The sequence below is a fragment of the Thamnophis elegans genome, chromosome 4 (genome assembly GCF_009769535.1).
Source record: "Thamnophis elegans isolate rThaEle1 chromosome 4, rThaEle1.pri, whole genome shotgun sequence".
Taxonomy (NCBI): Eukaryota; Metazoa; Chordata; class Lepidosauria; order Squamata; family Colubridae; genus Thamnophis; species Thamnophis elegans.
The window spans coordinates 56,396,631-56,422,691 of NC_045544.1; the positions used below are offsets into that span (position 1 = coordinate 56,396,631).

The following is a 26,061-nucleotide window of genomic DNA, read 5'->3' on the forward strand; positions in this document are numbered from 1 at the left end:
ACGCCATAGGGTCCTCCAGGATAAAAACAAGGTCATCGGTGAAAGCCTGGACCTTAAATTCCTGAGCTTTAGCTCGTAACCCTTTAATTTGTGTATCGCTTCTCACTATTCTAAGAAGGGGTTCTAATGTGAGGATAAACAATAGGGGGGATAGCGGGCATCCTTGTCTTGTGCCTTTACCAATCACAATGTCACCCGCCTCTTCTCCGTTTACCAATATTGTCGCGGTTTGTCGTACATAAATTGCCCGAATTGCATTTAAGAAGCTTTCTCCAAACTTCATGTTTTCTAGTTGTGACAACATAAAATTCCAATTTACCCGATCAAAAGCCTTTTGTGCGTCAAGAAACATAAAGGCCACTTGTTTATCTGGCCGAGCTTCATAATATTCTAAGGCATCCAAAATAATTCTGACATTGTCTTTCAAATGCCTTGACGGCAGGAAGCCGTTCTGATCAGGGTGTATAAATTTGTTAAGGAAAAATTTGAGTCTATCTGCCAATATAGCTGCAAAGATTTTATAATCCACATTCAAAAGTGAAATGGGCCTATAGTTTTTAATTTGGGTACGGTCAGCTCCAACTTTAGGCAAAAGGGTTATATAAGCCTCAGCCCATGATTTCGGTGCAATAGAATCCGTCAAGACAGCATTAAATATTGCTATCATCTCTTGTCCTAAAATTTCCAAAAAAGATTTATAGATTTCAACTGGCAAACCATCCATGCCCGGAGTTTTGTTGTTTCCCATTTTTTTAACTGCCTTTTCTAGTTCCTCTAATGTTATCTTTTGGTTCAGTACCCCTTTTGCTTCATTTGAAATCTTGGGTAGATTTGCATTATCTAAAAATTCCTTAATTTGGACCTCAGAAACTTCTTCCCTACTATATAGTTGCTGAAAAAAGCCTTGGATAATTTCCTGTTTCTCCCCCTTGGTTTCTACTAATTCCCCTTTACTATTCTGCAGTTGAGCTATACGTCTGCTCTCTCTTTCTTTTCGAAGTCTATAAGAGAGCCAGCGACCCGGTTTGTTGGCATGCTCAAAAAAGTTTTGCTTAATCCCCCTAAGTTTTTGAGCGACATCCTCCTGGTCTAAAAGAGAGATCCCATGCTTAATTCTAGCCATTTCTTCTTTTTTCCTATCGTCTAGTGGGTTCTGTTGCAAGGCTTTTTCTACCACCTCCAGTTTAGTTACCCATTTTGCCCTCTCTTCTAATTTTTTCTTGTGGGTACCTATTGTATGTTTAATAGCTAGGCCTCTCATATAAGCCTTGGCCGTATCCCAAAGTATTTGTGGGGTTACTCCTTTCCTATTTTCTTCAAAAAAAAAACCTCATTTCCCTTTTAAACATTTGCTGAAATTCTTGTTCTTTCACTATCTCTGTATTCATCATCCACCTTCTCTTCCTCCCCTGCCTTACTCCCTTCCACACCAATAAGAGTGGATTGTGATCGGCCCAAGTGTTGACCTCAATTGCTGCTTCCTTAATCAAGTCCCCAATTTCTGGTGTCAACCAGGCCATGTCGATCCTAGAACAGGATTGGTGTCTATGTGAAAAAAAAGTAAATTGTTGTTTCTGTGGGTGGAGTTCACGCCATACATCCTTTAATTCATATTCCTCCCTCATGTCTTCAAAGGTTTTGGGGAGAACTCTCCTCCTTTCTCTTAATTTCCCCCCCTTTTGGATGTTTCCTGGGTTGTAGTCCATTGTCCTATCTGCCACCGCGTTATAGTCACCCACCACACAAATATGATCATAGCCTAACTCTGCAATTTTTAAATGCAACCTTCTGAAGAAGGTACTTTGGTTGTCATTCGGTGCGTATATAGCCACCAGCAAGATTTTATATCGACCAAATTTCAATTCGACCATTAAGATTCTACCCTCCCCATCCGTATACACCAATTTAGAATCGATATGGTCTTTAACATACAACACAATGCCCCTTTTCTTTTCATCTGCTAAGCTTGTATACATAATACCCAGCCGGGGGTAATACAACACATTTTGCTGGTGGTTCGCTATATGTACTTCTTGCAAGCATGTCAAATCACAATTCTTTTTCCGTAAAGCATTCAGTATTTTATTTCTCTTTCTTAGTGAATTCAAACCATTTATATTTAAGGAAATTAGGCGAAGTTCATCCGCCATGTTTATTTGTTTAAGGCTTTAGCTTTTGTTGTCTGCCTCGTTTGCGGTCTCTCATCTCTGCTTTGTTTCTCATTTCCCCCTTTCTCATCTCCCGGGACACTATTCTTTCGCTCCTCTCCTTGGCTCTTATTGTCCAATTCTCCCTCGTTATTCTGAGTTCCCTTCTTCAACTGGCTTTCGATAAAGTCTTGCGCATCTTGCAATGATTCAATCCGAAACCTCTGGCCTTGCCAGAGAAAAGATAACCCTTCTGGGAAAAGCCACCTATACATCACCTGAAGTTTCCTCAGTTGTGTTGTTAGGTCCTGATATTTCTGCCTCCTTTCCCTCACTCTTCTTGGTATCTGTTTTAGTACTATGACCATCTCCCCCGCATACATGGTATTCTGATTACATGCCTTCTGGTAAATTTCTTCCCTCAGGGATCGCTTAGTAAACCTCACGTGCACTTCACGTGGCAGTTTCTGTCTCCTAGTATAAGAAGTGTAGACTCTATATACGTCATCGATGTCACTCTGTATCAACAATTTCTCTTTCTGGGCGATCCCTGCTATCATCTCCACCATGATTTCTTTCAGTTTCTCCCCTCTTTCCTCTGGGATATTTTGAAATCTGAGAAAGAAGGCTGACTTTTCTAATTCCAACATAGCAATCTCATCCTCCAACCTTCTGTTAGTATGTAGCTGCCTCATTTCCCAACCTTGCCATATTCTCTTCACTTTCCTTCATTTTTACTCCTAACTCTTGAATTTGACCCTCCTGTTTCTCCATTTTTGCCCAAATCTCCTTTTGCTGTAAATTCAACTGTTTCAGTTCACCCCTCATGTCTCCCATTTCATTTTTGATGTCGGCCAGGGATTTTTCGGTGGTCTCTTGATTCCTAGCAATACTATTTTGTATCGATAGCAAAGTTGTCTGTATACTTTGCAATGTGGGTGCCTTCTCTACCCCAGCCATATTGTCTAAAGTTCTGTGTGTTATTGGAGGAGTTGAAGATGGGGACGGCTGAGTAGGTAATGTCGAGGTTTTTTTTCCCACCTTTGCCCAGCTCATATCAATTAAGTTAAGAATATCCCACTGTTTCATAAGCTATCTGCTACCAGTTTGAGCAATGTTCCAACTTATTTTTCTGCTATCTATACAGAAAAAATATATATAAATATAGTCCCATAAAAAGGTCTAAAAAAGGTACAGGGAGGGGCTCATATCAGGAAGAAAGGAAAGAGGGGGAGGCAAATACATCAACACAAAAAGAAAAAAAGAAAAAACAAACCTCAAAGAGAAGAGAATAAAAAAGGAAAAAAGGTTCAACTTGAAGTGTTCACCTTTCAAGTGTCCAACACCAGTTCCAAAAGGAGAAAAGAGAAAACAATGCACACGGTGGATATAATATTGACTGTCTCACGTGGAGCCTCAGCGCAAAAGTTTTCCAAAAGTCTTAATAGCAAGCAGGGCAAGTTCGCTGGTTACTCAGCAAAAAAGTTTTCCACAGGTCTTGATAGCAAGCTAAGCAGATTCGCTGAGTACTGTCAGCTATGCCTCTGGGTAGAAAAAAAAAAACTTCCCTCTTCTGTTTCCACCAACCTAAGCCGCCTTCAACGACTCTTTATAATGTAAATCCGTCTTCAATTGTTAGTTCATTTACTCCTGTTTGTCTTAATTGCCGCTAAAAGTCCCATCAAAGAGGAAAAAAAGATTGCCAGAGATGCAGTAACCAAATAGTAAATCCAACTTACACTTCAAAAAAGTTAGGGCGTCCAGATTCACTCCAAAAAATCCTACGCCAGACAAAAATGCTGTATCATGGCTGGGACAGCTCACGCGTCCCTCTCCAGGAGTCTGGGATCAATGCAGAGCCTCTGTTTAGCCGAGGAGATTGCACTTCCCCCCGCCTGCAGAGAAGCACCTCTATTCTTCGCTGAGTCCCTCCAAGACAGCGAACGGCAGCTCTCTATGCCGCCAGACCCCCTGATTGTCAGCACGGCTTCGGAGCAATCTCCAAGCCTGCCGCCATAGCCAATGACATCACCGGAACCCGAAAGTAGGGCATTCTTTATTCAGGGAATAATATTATTCAGAGAATAAAATCCAGCTTCTATATGAAAATACTTATCTGAGGATTCAGTGTACAATGCACAGTTTCTTCAAACCAAGGGATAAAGCAAAGCTACATATTAATTCCTTTCCTGTTTAAATTCTGCATTAATTGGTCGGCTCAATTGTTCTTTGACCCCAGCTTTATTCTTCCAATGGTCAACAGGTAAGCTCTGAGAAGAGCCTTTTGTGTCTTCGGGTCAGTTGTTGTAAGACAAAAATCATGCTTTTCTATAAATGTTTAACAAAAGCATAGTTGTGTATTGGTGAACATAAAGTAGATTCAGATGTATAGATATTGGATGTTGTTTTCCAGTCTTCAGGCTCCTGGAGGACTTGGACTGAAAAATCAGAGATCTGGGTCTACAATTCCCAACCTTTTCTTTTCCAACATAAATTTGTACACTCGCTCTCTGATTAAGGCCTCCTAAGGCAAGGCAATTGTCAAGCTATTATATGGTGCATTTCCAAGAACTTTTCCATCCTGGAGACAATTCAGGTTGCTATCTTTGGGATCTGTCATTGTGTTCCCAGTGCTTGGAGGCAAGATCTATTTCAGTAGCAGCACATATGTGAAAAAGCAAAATCATTTACTGGCTTAAACTGACATTCTGCCATGAGGTCTCAGACCCCTTGATTCTACTGGGTAATTTTTACTTAAGTTGGAAGAAGATTTTGGAGTCACATTACCTTGCCTGGCTTCAAAGAAAGCAAAACCAGAGTTGAGAATTCAGCTTTGGGAAAAAGAACAAAGCAAGAAGCCTCTGCCATTTTCTTCCAGGGGAATTTCAAACATTGTGTAGCAAAATTCAAAGTCAAAGTAAGAAGAGGAATATAGAGAGAGGAAGGTACATATGTGAACAGTTATAAACTGCATCTATGAATCCACAAGTGATCACTGCAGTAGTCCCCCAATGGGGTGTTTTGAGCACTTAAGAGATTGTTCTTGCCGATGTCTTCAGTGATAGCATCTAGTTTTCATGCTTTCTATTGGGCTATTTTTTTTATTCTATTACTTTTTAAAGCACTACAGTAATGAGTATCACTTTATAAATGGGCTGCCTTTAGTTTTAACTTTTATTAAATCCTAAATCCTTTCCCATTCTGCATTATGGAGCCATTTGGCAGAAATCTCGTTCATGTTACATTATGAATGTAAAATGAAAGATGGCTTTTAATTAGAAAAACTGTTCCACAGATATTGGTTTCAGTTTAATGATTTTAAAGAGGTAGATGATTGTCTAGATGATTGTCATTAAGGTGACGATTACCTATTTATTACATTGAATGAGGTGTGGGTTTTCTAAGAATTTGCCTGGTTTTATATTGACCCTTTGTATCAAAGGTGCTTTCCCTCTGCCCTTTCTAGTAATAGATTAGTCCAAAGGCCTATTCAAACAGTACTGTCCATGCAAAACTGTCAGACCAATGGCTTCTTTAATGTCTCAACTGGTAACCCAGGTAATTTTCTTCTGAATCAACTGCTAGAAATTCAAATAAAAAAACTGAGCCATTGATACTAAGGCAGGATAGACTCTGCAGTCTTTCAGAAATACATTATAAGTATTCTTAAAATAAATTAATGAGTCACTAAACAAAACAAGCTACCATCTTCAATATTGTGTGTTCTCTCTCTTTCTCTTTCATATGTACATATAAAGTGTGTATATTAGTGGTGGGATTCAATTTTTTTTACTACCGGTTCTGTGGAAGTGGCTTGGTGGGTGTGGTGTGGTGTGGCTTGGTGGGCGTGGCAAGGGAAGGATACTATAAAATCTCCATTTGCACCCCACTCCACAGGAAGGATACTGTAAAATCTCCATTTCCTCCCGATCACCTGGGACTCGGGAGGTAGAGAATAGATGGGGTAGGGGCCAGTCAGAGGTATTTACCGGTTCTCCGAACTACTCAAGATTTCCACTACCGGGTCTCCAGAACTGGTCAGAACCTGCTGAATACCATCTCTGGTGTATATGTATAAAATGTTTATATGTATAAAATGTTATGTATTTATACATAAATAAAATTTATGTATAGACCCAGTTTGGTATAATGGTTAAGGCATCAGGTTGGAGACTGGGAGTCCCACCTTAACCACAAAACAATTTGGGTGGCCTTCTGTCAGCCCTAGGAAGGAGGCAGTGGCAAACCACTTCTGAAAAACCTTCTGAAAAAAACCCGCAGGCACTTATCCAGGCCATTTCAAAGAATTGAATACACTTAAATGGAAGAAAAGAATAGGCATATATGTGTCTATTTCTTTGGAATGAAGAACCTAGGTAACAAATTAGAATATATGTACTATTATAGATTTCAGCTGCAATCCTGTAAATCTATCCACAACTGAACCATCAGAAGAGGAGCCCATTGTAAGAAAAATACAATAAACTGTGCTCTTTTCAATCTGCAGAGCACTAGAGATATCACAACATTGTGTCCACATTTCCATGAAACTCAGGGGAATGGGATGGAAGGAATAAAAGATATTTCCCTTCTAAAGCCATTGGCAAGACAACTTACTGATGCAGACAGACTCCGGAAGGTCATTCAAGAACTTGTAGACACAGAGAAATCTTACGTAAAGGTATTAGGCATGCTTAACTGTTCCTTTGTCTCTGTTAATCTTCCTCCATTATTTTTGTGTTTGCTTTCTGTATATCACCAGAGTTTTGAGAAAAGAAAATAGTAGCCACAGACGCATTTCCATAGTGTTATATAATCCTCTTTCAAATGTATTGCTTAGTGATGATATGAGTTACAGTTCTACAAATTCGGAGGGCACCAAACTGAGGAAGCCTGAATTACATAAGGGTGGCCCTCAATAGTTATTTGTTTAGTGATTATTCCAAGTTACAACGGCACCAAAAAAAGGGACTTATGACTGCTTTTCACACTTATGATCATCACAGCATCCCCTGTGATCACATGATCAAAATTTGGATGCTTGGCAACTGACTCATATTTATTGCAGTTTCCTGGAGTCATGTGATCCACCTTTTGCCACCTCCCGACAATCAAAATAAATGGGGAAGCCAGATTCACTTAACAACCCTGTTACTAATTTAACCATTGCAGGGATTCACTTAACAACTGTGACAAGAAAGGTCATAAAATGGGGACAAAACTTACTTAACAGCTGTCATGCTTAGCAAAAGAGATTTTAGATTCAATTACGGTCAAAAGTTGGGGACTATCTGTGCAAACAAGATATGAGGGAGAGATTGAGGGCAGAAGCATAATGAAAGTGGAGAATAGATCACCAGATCTGATATAGCCACATTCTTAGCTTTGGTCTCTTTTGTTAAGGATTTCTAAGAAATTTCCCTTCTGGGAATGCTGCCTAATATCATACTTATAGACATAGATGAATGCATAACTAAGTATTTTATAATATGCTCATTGTTTTGACAGTTAAAACAGCATATAATAATTAAATACTCAATAAACAGGGTTTTTTCCCTTAGAAATGTTACAGTGACCTAAGTAAAAAAGCATTATCTCATAACAATTGCCTTGTGCCCTCACATGTTAAGAAGAGAGTTGATTTTAAAACTATGTAAATCTAAATAATGTTTGATGTTCCTCTAGGATCTGAGCTGCCTCTTTCAATTATACTTGGAACCTCTTCAGAATGAAACTTTCCTTACTCAAGACGAGGTGAGATGTTTCTGTGGTTATTTTAACTGCTCTCTAATCTTATGGAGGTTATGAGCATTTCAACTATATCAGACATTTTAAGAGCATTTTCTTTTCTTTTGAGTTAGCTGTGCCTTGATGATCAAAGTTGACCAACGTCCCTATCAAAAATGTTTCAAAGAAGTCCTTAGTTTCAGAAATTATCTTGTTCCTCTGAAATTATTAATGCAGTGTACCACTTTGTTTATCTCTAGCTTAACACAATTAAACGTTAGGTATTCTTTCCTTGGGCAGTCTCATCTTCTCAATGTTTATTTCCCCCCGCTTCCACACAGATGGAGTCTTTATTTGGCAGCTTGCCAGAGATGCTGGATTTCCAAAAGGTATTTTTAGAGACCCTTGAAGATGGAATTTCTTCCTGCTGTGATTTCAGCACACTTGAAACCCCTTCTCAGTTTCGGGTAAATACAATTTATTACGTTTTCTAATATGATAACTATACTCTTTGATTTCCTTTTTTTCTATATTTTCTCCAGTCATAATTTTTTATGCATAAAAACTAAAATTCACTTATGTTCTATAAGAAGATCCCTCCCTCCCCTTTACGGAATAGATTTTGAAATACCTTTTCCAACCTGCTGAGGTCAAGTGAACAGTTTGAGAATCCCAGAAGTGACTAGCTGAGTCAATTAGCTTGTACAATCACACTATAGCAGCATGAGTGGAAAAGAGTTTATATCAAATAAATGAATCCCTGTGTTTATCTCTAACATTTTAGAAATCTTTGTCCCTAAAGCCCCTCATATTTCACGGAAACATCTGCAGATCTTTTCTGGGGACAAAAAAAGCAATGAAGGAGAATCAAGGAAATGTAAAGTCTTTAGTGCCGCATTTAGCAACCATTTGCAGTTACTAGGATAATGAAGGGGGAAAAAACCACTTTAGGACAAATCCTTGCATTTACAACCTGTGCAGGGCTGTAAAGCAAAATAAGCATATTTAGCTTAATTACGGAATTGTTGGCCTCAGTTGTGTTGCTAAATGAGGTCTACTTGTAGTCACTATTGTCAGTCTGACCCATTGTGACTCCATGGACAACATTCCTCTAGGCCTACTTGTCCTCTACCATCCTCTGGAGTCCATTTAAGCTCAAGCTTACTGCTTCGGTGACTCCATCCAGCCACCTCATTCTCTATCATCCCATTCTTCTTTTACTCTCAATCTTCCCCAGCATTAGGCTGGGTAGTCACTATGGAAGTTCCTAAATTACTTTCAGATGCATAAATCAAGCGTGCATGTGCACTGCACATCAAACCTAAACTGTTGTGGTATTCTGGATGAATCCTAATAATGTTAATAGGACATTTTACTTTGTTCTATAACCACTATTATGTCTACTATTTATATCTGAACCTCGACTGATAAACTATTTTAAATTTGTGATCTCTTACTAAACTTTCTTGCTGGATAGGATTAATTTCTGTCATTCCTATTGCTCTCTCTCTTTCTTGCATTTATTACAAGAGTTTTGTGTAGTTAATTGTTAAAAGCGTGAATAGTAACATAATACAATTAAAAATAATTGTTTATTTCTAGAAAAATAAAATAACTTTATTCAGAATATTCTATCACTTTTTTTAATGCATTTAGCTTAACGTCAGTTCTTTTTTCAGTCTATGACAAGTTTTGCCATCTGTTTTCATAGCTTCTTTCTTAATCCAATTCTAGCAATGAATTGAGCACCTGTGGTAAACAAGCACTGCATTCAGGGGAAGAAATTTTCATCATAGAGGGGCATAATTGAAATGATTCATGTTTTCAGTGAATCACTTTCCAGCACATTTGTTGGCTTTAGTTCATGCAAATCTTATATTCATTATCCAATTTGTTCTGTTGATTTGTGTTTGTTACATATCACTGATTTGAAACCACTAGAAAGACAAGATATATTCATACTCATAAATAGCAAAGACAATTATATCATAACACAAGTTACAATCAATCAGAATTACAAAAGTTTTTTTTAATGAAAAACTCTTCAGGAATGCAAAACAGGGCAAAGGTAGAAGTAAAGTATAAAACAGAGGAAAACTATGTATAATCATAATGCTTCTTTATTACAATGGCTTTCATATAGTTTTTTGTTTACTGTTACTCAGCTGTCAGCATCCAAAAACCAAGAAAGAAACGTTGGAACTCTTCTAAGTAGTTTTCTTTATTCTAGTGTAGGTAATCCTTTGATTTACAACAGTTCATTCAGTAAACGTTCAGAGGCACTGAAAGGCACTGAAAAAAGTGACTTATGACACTTTTCACACTAACAATCATTGCAACATCCCCATGGTCACATGACCAAAATTCAGGTCCTTGGCAACTGACTCATATTTATGACGGTTGCAGTATCCCAAGTTCATGATCATCTTTTCATCATCTTCTGAAAAGCAAAGCAAAGACAATGGGGGAAAGCAGAATCACTTAACAACCGTGTTACAAACTTTAACACCTGCAGTGATTCACTTAACAATCATGGCAAGAAAGGTCATAAAATGGAGCAAAATTCTTTCAACAATTGTCTCACTTAGCAGCAGAAATTTTGGGCCCAGTTGTGGTCGTAAGTTGAGGACTACCTGTATAAAAAAATACACTCTGGGAACTCCTAGGGAGGAGCTGTCTTAACTCTCTTTCTCCTACACAAGCATACTGAAACTGCTCTGTGATTACCTCCCTCCTGAAGATCTGGACATCTGAAGATCTTTTGAATGGTTTCTTGCTTGGTTGTCATGGTTAGTCTGCACATTGAAAATTTAATATTAAGAAATTAATGAATCACTCCTTTGAAGAGTATTGTTAGTCTTTGCTTAATCACAAGATAAAGGAAAAGGTAATGAGCATCCCTAAAATAAGTTTCTCACCACCTTCGTTTCAGAAACTGCTCTTCTCTTTGGGAGGCTCTTTCCTCTATTATGCTGATCACTTCAAATTATACAGTGGGTTCTGTGCAAATCACATCAAAGTCCAGAAAGTTCTGGAAAGAGGTAATTATCTCCTTGAGGTAAACTAAGCATATGATTAAATATGAGGCAAAATAATGTTGTTTTTAAAAATGTGCATATTAAAAGCATTTCTTAAATTTTGCAGTTGGTCTTCTGGTAACACGAAAGGGTTTGAAAACTGCATCTGTTTTTGGCACTTCTAAGCACAACACTTAGGACTTCCTGTGTTTGTCTGTCTTCTTATGGGATTGTTGGTGTGTATATGTGTGTGAGTGTGTTGGGGTATGCTTATTTATTTTCTTGAAAATAGGGTACATCCGGTGATAGTTATTAAAACAGGCTTTTCTTAAAAAGAAAAGAAAAAGCCTTATAAGCTTAGACTTAGAATAACGTTATTGTCACTTTGAATGTACACTAATCGGCATACATTAAAATGAAATTTTGTTACATACAGCTCTCAAAGGGTCATTATCTCCAACATACACTACATAGACATGACTAAATAAATACATACAAAAATATGCATATAACCACATATATTATATGACACAGAGATACAACACAACACAGTAACTATAAATATGACAGCATATGTAACCCTGAAGAAAAAAATTGCTTTGCCAAAGCCATTGTGAATAAACTTACATTTCTATCTCTTACACACACATACACTGCACCCTCTCTCTCTCTCTCTCTCACACACACACACACACACACACACACAGAGAGGGAGGGAGAGAGAGAGAGAGAGAGAGAGAGAGAGAGAGAGAGAGAGACCTGCTTAAGCAGATAGTAGAGCCATATCTACAGCAATCTCAGCTTTTTACTTAAAACAACATTTATTCTGCAGAACAGTTAGTGGTGGAATATAGTAGTTCTACAGGGGCATAATTATAGATTGAAATGAAAAATTAGAAACTATTCTTTTGGTATATTCCTGTTTATTTATTGAAGTAAGTAATTTTAACACTTTAAATTGATTCTTAGCATCTGTTATGTCTGATAAAAAGGCCTCAAGGTCAACAATGCTGTAAAAGTACAGTATCTTTGTCAAAGCTAATTAACTAGAATGATTCCTACCTTCCTTCCTTCCCCAGTTCAGCAAAGGACATTCTACTATCCTTACTCATATTCTTCGTGTTTCTGGGTAAAAGGAGAATATCCAAACTCCAGGGATGGAGGCAGCTATGGATTTTAATTTCTTGGCATTCTTTGGGGAACTCAGGAACATTCCTAGAAATTATATTGGAATCTGGCATTGTGTTTTGATGTTTCTCTCTTATTTATTAAAGTCTCTCTTTTTTAATATAAAAAGTCACAGGGAAGGAGGAGCATGGAGAATATAACAAAAATGTCAGTTGCCATAGTGGTATCTTCAAATATTATATTAGATACTTCAAAACTAAATGTTCTTTAATCTGCCAGAAATGAAATCTTGGCAATATATCAAGAAGTATAGTAATAATTAAATCATCAGACCCAAGGGAGTTTTTTGATTAATCCTCTTCATTTGGGGAAGCTATTATGATCAATGACAACTTTAATATTTTGTCTTAATTTAAATAGTCTATTGTGTTTTGTTTGGTTTATTGGATTTTAGGATTATATTAATATCCGTGATCTTATTTTGTTAATTGCCCTAGTACAGTGATGGCTAAACCTTTTGTCACTGTGTGCCAAAAACGTGCTCATGCATGCCCCCGCACTTATAATACAATGCATGTGTGACCTCCCCGCATGCCCCCCTTGCATGCACACTCCCCCCCCCATTTTTTGCTTCAAAATTGCTGCAGGAAGCTTTCCAGGCCCAAAATGGGGTGCGAGGAAGGGACTGTGTACTATTTTGGGCCTGGAAGGCTTCCTACACCAACCTGGAAGCCAAAACAGAGCACGGGGATGCCGTGCGAGGCCCCAAGCACATGTGTGGCAGAGACCTGAAGACCAGTTGGCCAACAGAAGCTGCATGCGCGATGGAGCTGGGCTGGGGCAACGGCTGGCATGCCTGTAGAGAGGGCACACATCTGTGGCGCACATGCCATAGATTTGTCATTATGGCCTTAGTATTTTTGAATAAAGAGCAGTTAGGCTTTAACTATTGGAACATAGTTATATATCATTAATAATATCAACTATAACTACTTTATTCCATTTTTTTTCTTTAGCCAAAACTGACAACACCTTCAAGGCTTTTCTGGATGCACGCAACCCCACGAAACAGCATTCTTCCACCTTGGAGTCTTTTCTTATCAAACCTGTCCAGAGAGTGCTGAAATACCCTTTGCTTTTGAAAGAACTGGTGTCTCTGACTGATGTAGAAAGCGAGGAGCATTACCATCTCACAGGTACTTCCCAGAAACTTAAAAGAGTTTTGGTTTATATTTAAATTAGTAGTTGAAAACTGACACATGGATTTAGCACTGAGCTGTCCAAAGGAGATTTTATTATGCAATTTTCCTCAGTGTCTGTATTTGAACTTCACACTAAGAGAATTGTGCATTGGGTTGCTTTAGACCAGAGGGTGGGTCTAACTTGATTTCATTGAGGGCCACATCAGGGTTGTGTTTAACCTCTGGGGACCAGGGTAGGCATGGCCAGGGAGAGCTTGGCCAGTTCAACATCACTTGTGTTGGGGACTCCTGTGGCAGTCTGAGCACTCTGTCAGTGAAAATGGTGTCCCAAGCTCATTTTCATCTGCGACGGCCTCCTACAACCCTCTGCCAGAGAAAATGGAGCTCAGAAGGGCTGCCCACGGCCCCTGCGAGCTCAGTTTTCAGCTGCAATGGCCTCCTGCAAACCTCTGCCAGTGAAAACAGAGTTTGGGAGGGTCACCCACAGCCCTCGGGACCTCCATTTTTGCTGGCAGAGGCATTACGGGCCGGTCCTTTCCTGTGTCCAGGGTGAGCCCATGGGTCAGATCTAAGCACCCAGTGGCCATAATTTGCTATTGATCTGGGGATACTCTGACAGCTTAGATTGTGGTCTGGGAATTATAGCCTTTCGTTGTATGCTTTCTCTTCTAATGATTGCTGGGGTAGGTTTGGCTGTTCTGGGTATTGTCAGCATATTTTTATTTTCCTAGTGAATGCCTATGTTTTAATTAGATGGTCTCCCCATCAGAAGGTACCATGTTTAGTTTCATTGTTAACTAGACTTTAGAGATACAGGTTATGGGGATCAAACCTTCTACTAGGAATTGATGGACATATAATTGGATGATTTTATGCTGTGCATTAGCTTTAGAAGCTATTTGGGATAGGTACTAAGGCATTTTTCGAAAGGGATATACAGAGGCTGTCATAATAGAAGATGCAGCTCATTTTCCCTCAAGGTCTCAGAGCAGAGATATTCAGATGTTATAGTATGTCATGCCCCTGTGCATGGGGCTTTCTTTATATGTCTTCCAACACTCTTACAGGGAGATGGGTGGGTGGATAGAATTTCTGTTTTTACATAGTGTATCCTATGTGCTCTGAAACCTTAAGGGAAGCTGATAGCTTCTGTATATCCCTTCCTGCAGACTGTTGACTGCAACGACCTGGATCTCCTAATGCTAATACTCTATTTAATCATCCAAGTGTGAGGGAGGCATGAGTTCAGTTCCTAGTAGATGTTGCGGGGTGCACAAGTGGAAGGTTTGATCTAAATAGAAGAAGATTTGGCTATTTATGTCTGTGGAATGCGGTGGCTCAGAGGCTAAGATGCTGAGCTTGTTGATCAGAAAGGTTGGCAGTTTGGCAGTTGGAATCCCTAGCACCGCATAATGGAGTGAGCTCCCATTACTTGTTCCAGCTTCTGCCAACCTAGCAGTTTGAAAGCATGTAAAAATGCAAGTAGAAAAAAATAGGAACCACCTTTGGTGGGAAGGTAACAGCATTCTTGGCATTTATTCATTCCGGCCACATGACCATGGAGACGTCTTTGGACAGCACTGGCTCCTCGGCTTTGAAACGGGTATGAGCACCTCCCCCTAGAGTCAGGAATGACTAGCACATATGTGCGAGGGGAACCTTTACCTTTACCTTTACCTTATTTATGTCTGACAAGTCCCAATAAGGATTACTGTATATACTCGAGTATAAGCCTAGTTTTTCAGCCCACTTTTTGGGCTGAAAAAAGCCGCCTCGGCTTATACTCGAGTCAGTGAAAAATTTGCCCGAAATGGAGGAGAAAAAGGGGCGGGGCCATGCCGCTGGGTGACACTCGTGAATGGCCCAGTGCCCCTGTGAGTTTCCCCTCCCTCTGTGTCAGTTTGCCGCGCAGCGCGCACCGCACCATCCCCCCTCCTCACGTTCTAATGTAATGCAGGGCTGTCTTACGATTCCCCTTCCTCCCCCTCCTGCCGCTCTGCAACGATGTCCCACCTCCTCCTTGTTATGGCAAGCAGCCACATAGCGATGTCCCACCTCCTCTGGTACAGTGATCCAATGATAGGAATCACTGTGCCGTGTGTCATAGGAGGCGGGACATCGCTCCCGCGGCTGCACGGGACATCATCATCACAGCGGGACATCAGCATCATGAGGTGAGTGAAGTATTTCATTGAATACACCGCTAGTTTACTGTTTTTCTTTGAAATAAATATTCAAAAACATTATAGGTATCTATTTTTATTTTTGAAATTTACTGGTAGCTGCTGCATTTCCCACCCTAGGCTTATACTCGAGTCAATAACTTTTCCAGTTTTTTGTGGTAAAATTAGGTGCCTCGGCTTATATTCGGGTCGGCCTATACTCGAGTATATACGGTATCTAATAAGGTGGTGCCTCCTGGTGGTCAAAGTAATCAATAGCACCACACATGATTTTACATAAAATAGAAATTTCTATCTCTGCCGAGAAGGGTGAAATCATATAAAACTCCATACATGAGGGCAAGACATAAGGTAACATCTGTATAACATTGGCCTGAGACCTTAAGGCAGGTAAGGTAGATGTAACTATATGTTAAATCACAATCTTGTCTTCAAAACTGCAGAAGCGCTGAAGGCAATGGAAAAGGTGGCCAGCCACATCAATGAAATGCAAAAGATTTACGAGGATTATGGTGCAGTGTTTGACCAACTAGTTGCAGACCAGACTGGAACTGAGAAAGAGGTAAGGAAGCCTGAATTCTATTTTTTATTCACAAATCAGTCCAAAATTGGCCTTAGTTCTGGCAGAACAATAAACTAAACATGGATTTAGACCAGGGTGGGTTCTGGCCGGCGTTACTGCCAGTTCGCTTGTGCGCGCTTCGCTTGTGTTCGCACACTGAATACGGACTGTGTGCGCATGCACAGTTCAATAGAAATTGTTTTGCGCATGCCCAGAACTTTAAAAAAAAGATGACGATAATGATGGTGACTGCGGAAACAGTTTGGAGGTGTGTCCAGCCTGGGTTGCTGCCAGTTCTGCGATCCAGGCTGGCATGCCACTACCAGTTCGGCCGAACCAGGCCGAACCGATAGGAACCCACCTCTGATTTAGACAGATGTTAGAATCCCCCCTTCACATTTAGATTGGGAAGTTCAAAACAATTTCCTGAAAGGAAGGCAATAGTAGACATTTATTAGTCTGTCAAGAAAATGGTCTGGATTGTTATCAGTATAAGTATAATCTTTATTGTCATTGTACTTAAATACAACGAAATTGGTTATCAGAGCCGGCCTTGACTTGAGAGCAATTTTATCTTTACTCTTTAAGGAGAAAAAAAAGACAGCAACATCTTACTTCAGTTGCTGATCAATACCTTGTGTATTGATGTCTGTTGTTATCTTCTCTGCCATGTAATCTATTTTACACAGTACCATTAAATATACAAACAGGCCACATCTTAGCTTTTAATTGGTACTTATGAGGTGCAACTCACCCATCACTTGTTCTGAAGGCAAATTCTTTAAACTACAGTCCTGTCCATACATATATCCTAGTAGTAAATCTTACTGCACCCAATAAGATTTCGGGTTGCTGCAGTAACTGGCATCCAAGACATGTTAAAAAGAATGCCTCTTCAAAGTTTGCTGCCTTAAAAAGGAGGATTATATGTATCATGAGATACCTGTCACTATCAAGTCTTTCACATTAGCTGCTTTTTTTTGAAACCATTGGAAGGTGAGTTTTCTAAAATCAGTGGGTATTTTGAAGTGAACTTTTGATATAATATTGATGGTCCTCTTTTGAGGAAATTGTCTTCAATCTTCCTTCTTTTTTAGGTCACAGAACTTTCCATGGGAGAACTTCTTTTGCACTCTACTGTTTCATGGCTGAACCCATTCACATTGTTGGGCAAAACAAGAAAAGAGTTGGAGCTTACAGTTTTTGGTCAGTGATCAATATCAATTTTATTAAAAACAACCCACCCCCCAAGTTGGAAACTTAAGCTGGTTTTGGAGCTATGCTTAGGATAGATTCTGAGAATTCTCATCCCACCAGAAATAAATATTGCCATTTGGGGAACATTAGACCTGGTTCAATGCCTGCCGTCTAGTATCCTGCAAGATCTTGCGTTAGGAAAGTACCATAAGGATTCATATTACCAGTAACTTTTTCCCATTGGCCAGAAAGGCAGCAGTAGACATGGTTTAATCACCATGGCAATCAGGATTTGGAAGGTGGGCTGAGTGCCCTTGGACTTTGAAGATTAGTTCAGTAATGGATTTATTTTCAACTGCTGCATTTCTGAGATTAGTTATGCAAAATGGATTAATTGCTGGGTTTAGGCATTCCAACTGTAGGGCTATCTGAATGGACAGAGTTAATTCTGTCTGTGATAGGGACTGCTTGGAGTCAAAATTAACACCCTGGCAAAAGTGATCAGTTATTTCTTTTTGGATATTCTCAAAATATTATCCTTTGAGCAACCCAGTTAATTATTTCAAGAAACAAGGCCACGTAGATGTTACATATAAGATAAAATATATAAGATAAAATCCAAGGATAAGCAAACAAATCTATTCACTCCTGTGAATTTTCCTGTCTTTTATGTACTTCTGTGTATCAAAAATCTGTTTTAGAAGTGTTACAAGATCTGCCAGAGCAGAGTTGGAGGGCAAGAGGTCTTCCTCTCTTGTTCCATTTCATGCTTAAGGGAGGACTAGAATTTGTGATCTCCCTCCATCTAGCCCTATAACTTAACTATGCTATCAAACTAGCACTCTACTTTCTGTGGCTTTGCAGGTCACCCAGAGCCTTTTAGTATGCTATTTCTCAATATTTCTTTGGGCCACTTCAAACCAATGCTTCATAGCAACAGTGGAAATCAACTGACACTTTTGTTGAGTGAAAGAATCCTCCACATTAACTGATCTTTGCATTTCTTCTCTTGTCACTTATTCAACAGTCTTGGTGATGTTGCACTGTGATGACAATGCATACATTATAGCAGTGATGGCTAACCTTTATGTCGTCGCGTGCTGAAAGTGCACTTATGCTTCTGACACACCCACGCTCCTCTGCCCCCGCATGTGACCCCCCCATGTGCACACACCCCCTTGCCCTGTGCATTCATCTCCTGCATGCATCCTGCACCCCTATGGCAGACACCTAAAAATCAGCTGGACGGAGGGAGGTGCGTGCACATGCGTGGTGGAGCTGAGCTGCATGCCCACAGAGAGGGCTCCATGTGCCACATGTCGTACACGTGCCATAGGTTTGCCATCACAGGACTATAGTATTTGGAAAGTACCAAGATGGATACTTTTAGTAATTTCATATGGAAAGCAAATTCTAATAATTAGAATGAACGTCATGTAGCTTTTCTTAGCAGCTATTAAGCCTCCTGTTGGTCTTATGCAATTGAATGTTACTGTGTGCAGTATATATTAAATATTGTTGTACATATGCCAGAATTATTGTTGTGTATTTAAACAAGTATATTTGTATGCTATCTCACTGTTTTTAGTATTACAGGAACAACTCCCCCATCAATGTTTCGTATATATGCATATTTCTTACTGTTGAACCTGATTTTAATATTTTATTTTAATCTATACTGCATTTGCATAATCCTATTCATAATTTGTATCCTATTTTGACATTCAGCTTGAAGTGTATGTGAGAATATTCTTAGGAAATTAATGGCAGGTTCAGTAATTTGGCCCAAGACCTTGACCAGAGAAACACTTATCAAAGTGGCATTTGTGATGCACAGTGTCAGTTCCTACTGATTTTTAAAAAGTAATTTAGCATGTATTGAAAAGTATGGCAGTATACCAATAAAATCTATATTCTCTTTCTTAGTTTTCAAACGGGCGGTCATCTTAGTGTATAAAGAGAACTGCAAATTGAAAAAGAAATTGGTAAGTATTTAGATTACTAATAAATGAGTGGTATGAAAGTATAGTTGGAATTTAGGGTTATTGAATAAAAATAACACATTTTAGGGATATAAATACTCTAGATATAAATTATCAAAAGAAATAATTTGCTAAAAATAAAGGAATCATTTATGTATCTTTAAAAGCCTTGGATTTTGATTAAAAATGAGTATCCCAGATGAACATGAAACAGTTTGCAAAAACACACATAAGCTATGCTCTTGGTAATTGAGTAGCATAAATCGGGCAAGTTCCCTCTCTTATGACCACATTTTAAAAAAATAGGAGTGAAAAGCAAAATTCTTAGATTGAACAACAAACAATTTTGGGAATAATAATTGTCCTCTCTTTGTCCTCCTTTTAAATAGGTAGGTAATGTCCGTAATAATCAGAATGAACTGGATTTGTTTAAATTTCGTTGGCTGATTCCTTTATCTGCTCTTCAGGTTCGACTGGGTAATACAGCAGGTGACTTGATTTTACCAAACATATCATTTTAAAATAGTCTCTATTCTTATCATTTCGAAAGTTTATCAACCATGAATATATTCTGTTAAAGTTTTCATTGCTTCTTTCATAAATAAATATTGCACTGATGAAAAGTTCTGTGTATCAAGCAGGCTATTCACCACAATATTGAAATAGTTTTAAATCCCAAAAAATTTGCAGAAAGAATTCACTCTAATTTAAAGCACTTTTAATACTTTTGTACATTAGGCAATAAGTCTATTCTTACTTCCTCTGCTTATCTAAAAGCTTTTTCCACTGTAAGGTACTTTTGGTCCATCATGAAATACTTCTGACAAATGGAACAGAAAAGGCCATCTTTGCTGATTGCCCCTCCTTCCTGCTAATTTCCCATGCCGATGCTACCTTTTACAGGGTTGGGTGATTTTTGGAAACACCAAGAAAGGCAGCAGTGGGGAGCTGCAGGGAAAAAAGGAAAGGATGCTAAGAGCCATTACATCCTAATTTTTGTTAACATGAATCCTGTGAGTAGACTTCGACTCAAGAAAGTCTTATCAATGAAAAAAAGAATCTTAGTCAGAGTTCCAAAAAGGACACGAGAGGAAAAGATAGCTTTACTTTACAGGAAAGTTTTCTTTAAGCCAAATAACAATCCTTGTTTTTTCTGATCAATCACTAAATGTGTTTGTGTGAATCACCAATGCAGGTAGACCAGGGGTGTCAAACTCGCAGCATCACGTGACATATCATGACTTCTTTCCCTTTTGCTAAGTGGCATGGGCCTGGGCAGTGCATGATGCATCCATCCCACGGGCTGCAAATTTGACAGCCCTGAGGTAGACAAAACAATGATTGGTGAAAAGAACTTCCTAAAACAATGTCAAAACAATGCTTTGAAGTGTGAATTGTTTCCAGTAACAAATAATATAGCAGTTGAAATGCTAATGCATGTATAAAGTATTTTTCATTCTTGCCTTTGATCAATTATAAATTAATCACAGAATAAATTGTAAACATCACAATATACAGTGTTTCAGTGCATGCACACACAGATGTTTTATGCTTCTAAATTTAAGAAAAATTAACTAAGCTTACGAAGAATTCAAAATTTAAGAATGATCTGTGCAAGTAGTTTTCCATTAACAACTACACATTCAGCAACTGTTTTGACATGATGATGCTGAACAAGTTTCCAAGACACCTGAGGGTAGAACAAGAAGCAATGGATGGAAACTAATCAAGGGGAGGAGCAACTTAGAACTGAGGAGAAATTTCCTGACAGTTAGAACAATCAGTGGAACAGCTTGCCTCCAGAAGTTGTAAATGCCCCACCACTGCAAGTCTTTAAGATGTTGGATAGCCATTTGTGAAACGGTATAGGGTTTCCTGCCTACGCAGGGAGTTGGACTAGAAGACCTCCAAGGTCCCTTCCAACTCTGCTATCATAATAAAAAAAGTGGTACTTACCAACATTCCTCAAAATTTTGGACTGTCCCAGCAGCTCCTGGTCACATGATCATGATTCGGGTGCTTGGCAATTTTGAGGACTAGTTGCAAGTCCCTTCATTCAATGCCCCCTTAACTCTGAATGGTTGCTGAACAAATGGTTGTAACACAGCACTACTTGTACTTAGCAGAAAAGCCAGATCCCAGTTTTGTTCATGGTTTGAATTTTGGAAGACAATGATAAAGTATTTTTTTTAAAAACCCCAATAACTTCATCAAAATCCTTGTTTTAAGAAAAAACCATTGACACAATCTCTTGGATGAAGTTGAAGCCCTAATTATATTCTCAGATATGAAATTCTTCGGCTAGTGATTTGTAGGTATCCTTAAATGTTTGTAAGAAAGTGTCTTTCTACACACAGGAACAGAAAACAGCAGTATTTGGGAACTGATTCATACAAAGTCGGAATTAGAAGGAAGACCTGAAACAACTTTTCAGTTGTGCAGCAGGTAGAACCAAAACTTGATTCCTAATTTCTAAGTGGATTATTTCTACTTTCTTCTTATTTTTAAACACTATCATAAATTCATATTAATAAATTAGTTTGTGTAAATACTATACTATTTATTTATTCACATGAGTCCCAAATACATCTATCCTTTTTGGTCTAAGTCAAATGAAAGATTCTTATGATGCTATTCAGAGAGATCTCAAAAGTGAAGCAAACAGACTTGCTAATTTGGGGGAATATGCAAAAGACTAAGAATCAGTATATACAAAGAGAACCAGGCCTTGATAGCTAACCTTATCATTAACTTAATGTGTTGAATTGGGAAAAAAAATACTAAGAGATTTTTGCTTTGATTTAATTACTGTTCCCCACCCACCCACCCCAACTACAGTGACTGTGAAAGCAAGACCAACATAGTCAAAGTGATTCGTTCAATTCTAAGAGAAAACTTCAGGCGTCAAATAAAATGTGACTTGCCCTTTGAGAAAGCATATAAAAATCGCCTCATACTGCATAAGAATCGAATCCCTGTTTCAGCAAAATTGGGTAAGAAAATATTTTCTTAATATGTCAACATTTTTGTGTATTAATCTGTGGCAATAATATTAATCATGATCAATTACGTTTCAATGGGACATGTTAATTGTATTCAATTGAAAGTATTGGAGAAGCAAAACAAGATCTGTCTATCCCATAGAATGCCTTCCAAAATACTTATTTGGAATTCAATGGGCTGATATTTTTTTTGCTTGCTATATTTACTATGGTAACTGTTCTGGGAAATTGGCCATAATGTAGAATTAATATTCCAAATATGCCAATGGGTTAAAATTAATTAACAGGAAACAATTTTTAACCCAGTATAATAAAGAAATAATGCGTGTTTTCCATCTTGAAATAATTTAAGGAAGACATTATTTATAAGTCAGCTGAAATCTTTACGGATTACATTAGTTGAACTTGACCGAGTTATGCTAGTTCAATTCTCCTTTATAACTGCTGTATCTGTAACAATGGGAAGATATCAAAAAATGTAAAGACAGTCCTTGTTTACCAACAGCTTGTTCAGCAACCATTTAAAATTAAGCTGCTGAGAAATACTTATGCCCAGTTTTCAAAGTTGTGGCAATCGCCACATCCCTGACGTCCCATGACCTCCCACCCCATGTGATTTGAATGCCTGGCAACCAGAGTGCATTTACAATGGTTGCAGTTTACCACGATCATGTGATCCCCATTTGTGACCTTCATATCCAAATTCTGATAGGCAAAATCAATTGGGAAGCCCCTTGGAAGTAGCCAGTCAGTCATGTGATATTGTGCTTAATGATTCGCTTGATGACCAGACACAGAATTTATACTGTAAGCCTGTGAAATTATGTAACATTTCACTTTACTTGCATTGCTTAGCAATTGAATTGCCAGTCCAATTGTGTGTTCTGTGAGGACTTCCTATAATCTGGCAAATATTCTAGCTGAAAAGGTAAAAATTCAAGGAAAGGATGGATTTTGTGGTTTTAAAAATCATTAAAATTATTCCATTACCTCTTTTCTTTGACTATACATTGCCTGGCTCAGATTTATCCTTTAGCAACTATACAACAATGATTAGGAAACTTCAGGTGACTTCAGGAGTTCCATTAACCTTCATGCTCTTCTTCAAAGACCAGTTATTTTAAGATGACAGAAAAAAACCTGGATAATTTCTAGGCACTTTCCAGGCTATGCCTCTCACCTCATTTGACTTGCTCTCCCTCCCCCCATCATTTTAATTGAAAAGCAATAAATGGCAGATTTGTGTCATGCTACAAAGTAAACACTTCTCTAGGACCCTTCTATAGAGTCTGCAATAACAACAATACTAGGAAATTGTAATCTGGGACCTATTCTGGAAGAGTTCACCCAACTAGAAAAAGCCAAGATTAAGCTGGTGAAAAGCATCATAGGGGGCGTAGGAGGAAGAGAAAGAGCAACCATATTTGTTCTCACAAAATACCCAAAATAGGCAATCGTGTTTTACTTATGCCAAATATATTAGTTTTGAAAGATTGCCTGCCCTCTGCTGTCCAGATTCTCAATGTTTATTTTCTGAAGTATCTCTATCTTTCTTCTATAACACTTAATTGCATCAATCATAATGTTTAAATGGTTACCACAGTGGTTGAGTACAGAAACTTGATGGATGTATTTTTACATTGGCAGCTTCTTCCAGATCACTGAAATTACTGAAGAATTCTCCCAGTAATGAATGGAACAGCAGTGCAAAAAAAGGAAATGAACCGGATTCTGATGAATGCAGTTTGAGCAGTAGTACACCAAGTAGCAGCTGCCAAACTACTGACAGTATCCTAGAATCTAAAAGCTCCTCTCCCATGAAGAGTTTGCAGAGCTGTGCATCCGATTTTTCAAATAGTCCTGTAAAGGAATCGGATATTCTAAGTGATGAGGAAGATAATTTCCAGCAACTTTTGAAAAAAAGCAATCAAACGAAAGACATAGAAATCCAGTTCCAGCGGCTGCAGATTTCTGAGATTCAGAACAGTGACGTGGAGACGGAATATCCTTCTGAGATAGAGAACAGAAGTGAGCAGAGGGCAGAAGAACCGCCTAAACTAGTTCGCGCTCACTTTTGCCCTATAAAACGAAAAGTGAACAGCACAAGACGTGACAAAGGAACATTGCGGGCAATGCAAGAACAGCATCTGTCACTTGACAATCAGCCTGATTCTCCGGGTTTTGACCTGAATTCAATTTTAGAACGGGAATTTAGTGTGCAAAGTTTGACATCAGTGGTTAATGAGGATTGCTTTTATGAATCAGAAGACAGACATGGAAAGTCCTAGCTATTTTGATTTGCATCTTGATAAAACTCTTCAGTTTAACTTACTCTTCAGTTTAATGCACTACTGGGTTTTTCCATAAAAGTAGTTGTAAAGGCTTAAGTTATTTTAATTTATTCCAAAATAAAAAAGTTTACCTTGAATTTGCAAATTCTGTAAACTAATCTCTTCCCCCTTCCGTATTGGGTAACATTTCAACATTTTTGAAAACATGGGGAGGCGAAATGTTCATTTTTTGACCTGAGTCCAATTAGTTTTCATTGAGCATTTAACAGCATGTTAGTTTTTGCTTTATTTAAAGTCAAATTAAATTATTTGAATGCAGAGTAACAAAGTCCTCTGTACATTGTACTAAAATGTATATGGTTGTTTATATTTGATTTTTATATATGTTTATATATGTTTGTACATATAAAAAGCTTGTACTGTAATCTTATGGTATTTTTATTTTCTCTATAAGTTTGTACAGTAAAATGTTAATTGAAATAGGTAGTTTTCTGAGTGCTTTATTCTTGGCTGATTACTTTTCAGTTATTTTACATTTCATCTTGGGACTTGATTGCACTTTTAGAAGATAAGCAAAGTAATATCACTTGAGTTTTAAGAAAAATGATCCCTATTCTCATTTGTAAATTTCACGTACAATTTTGGTTAACATTGAAGAATATATTCAAAGTCAAATTTATTTCAGTCCAATCCAAAACCCCATTAGACTTTGTAGTTGCCCAATTCTAGTGGGGGGAAAGGTAATTTTTGTCAGTCCTTTTGAAGATGGTTTCCTTTTTCTTTTTCAGTTCTTCTCTATAGTTATATGCAAAAAGATCTGGATCTTCGTCACACATTTTCCTATAGACATTGCAAAGGTTTTTAAACTGAAATAAGGACAGTTTAGGTGGATATAAAGTTGGGTCAATATCTGCCTCCATGAGCAACTGTTCGGTTTTTTCAAGGCGGTCAGCTTCTGGAAATAAAATCCTGAAAGAAAACAATATTGGTAATCAATAAGGAGCATCAAATGATTTTACTTCAGATTTCTCAATTCAAATAATACTATCTTCCACAGCCACACTATAACTCAGGGGCATCTGCAGAAGAGGTAATGTTGGGGAAAATGATAACATGTGCACTGCAACATAAGCTTTGAATGCGTATTGTGATCTCATCTATATAAAGGCTGAAGTTGCATTGCAATGCAATTGGATTCTGCTTTTGCTATGACAAATAGCAAAAGTAACATTAATACAGTGGTACTCTGAAAACAAACACATGGCATACCTTTCACTAGGTTACTGTAAATGGATGAAAAGAAGAGGTACCCTCAATATGTTCAATTAAACTGTTGTACAACTAAGATAGAAAAATAAGTGATGTCTTCAGAGGCGGATGCCACCAGTAATCTTGCTCTGCCCCTGCCTTTTATCAAATTTATCATTTTAAAAAATCAAATTTCTAGGATAGCTCGCTTAGACATTGGAATCTGAATATAGAGCTTTTTAATATTCTAGTGTGCTTTTTAAAACTAGGCAAAGTGTTAATATATTTTATAAGTCCATGTATGATATGCCATAGGCTAAATAAAAAAAATCAAATTTCTGATTTAACAAAAAACAGATTCCTTCCTGACTATAA

At 38.2% G+C, this 26,061-nt stretch overlaps 2 protein-coding genes across 2 annotated transcripts in view; one reads left to right on the forward strand and one right to left on the reverse strand.

Moving 5' to 3' along the window:
• Window positions 1-25,001, forward strand: part of TIAM2 (TIAM Rac1 associated GEF 2) — a 175,462-nt gene extending 150,461 nt beyond the window's left edge. Inside the window, exons 16-27 of the mRNA XM_032215642.1 lie at window positions 6,655-6,828; window positions 7,833-7,901; window positions 8,216-8,341; window positions 10,807-10,915; window positions 13,036-13,215; window positions 15,848-15,966; window positions 17,064-17,172; window positions 19,090-19,148; window positions 19,535-19,634; window positions 21,503-21,590; window positions 21,984-22,138; window positions 23,795-25,001. Coding sequence (XP_032071533.1) covers window positions 6,655-6,828; window positions 7,833-7,901; window positions 8,216-8,341; window positions 10,807-10,915; window positions 13,036-13,215; window positions 15,848-15,966; window positions 17,064-17,172; window positions 19,090-19,148; window positions 19,535-19,634; window positions 21,503-21,590; window positions 21,984-22,138; window positions 23,795-24,435 — 1,929 coding nt within the window. The 3' untranslated portion in view covers window positions 24,436-25,001. The remainder of the gene's footprint in view (window positions 1-6,654; window positions 6,829-7,832; window positions 7,902-8,215; window positions 8,342-10,806; window positions 10,916-13,035; window positions 13,216-15,847; window positions 15,967-17,063; window positions 17,173-19,089; window positions 19,149-19,534; window positions 19,635-21,502; window positions 21,591-21,983; window positions 22,139-23,794) is intronic.
• TFB1M (transcription factor B1, mitochondrial) overlaps window positions 24,859-26,061 on the reverse strand; it is a 28,666-nt gene continuing 27,463 nt past the window's right edge. The window contains exon 7 of the mRNA XM_032215648.1: window positions 24,859-25,407. Within this exon, the coding sequence (XP_032071539.1) occupies window positions 25,164-25,407 (244 nt within the window). The 3' untranslated portion in view covers window positions 24,859-25,163. The remainder of the gene's footprint in view (window positions 25,408-26,061) is intronic.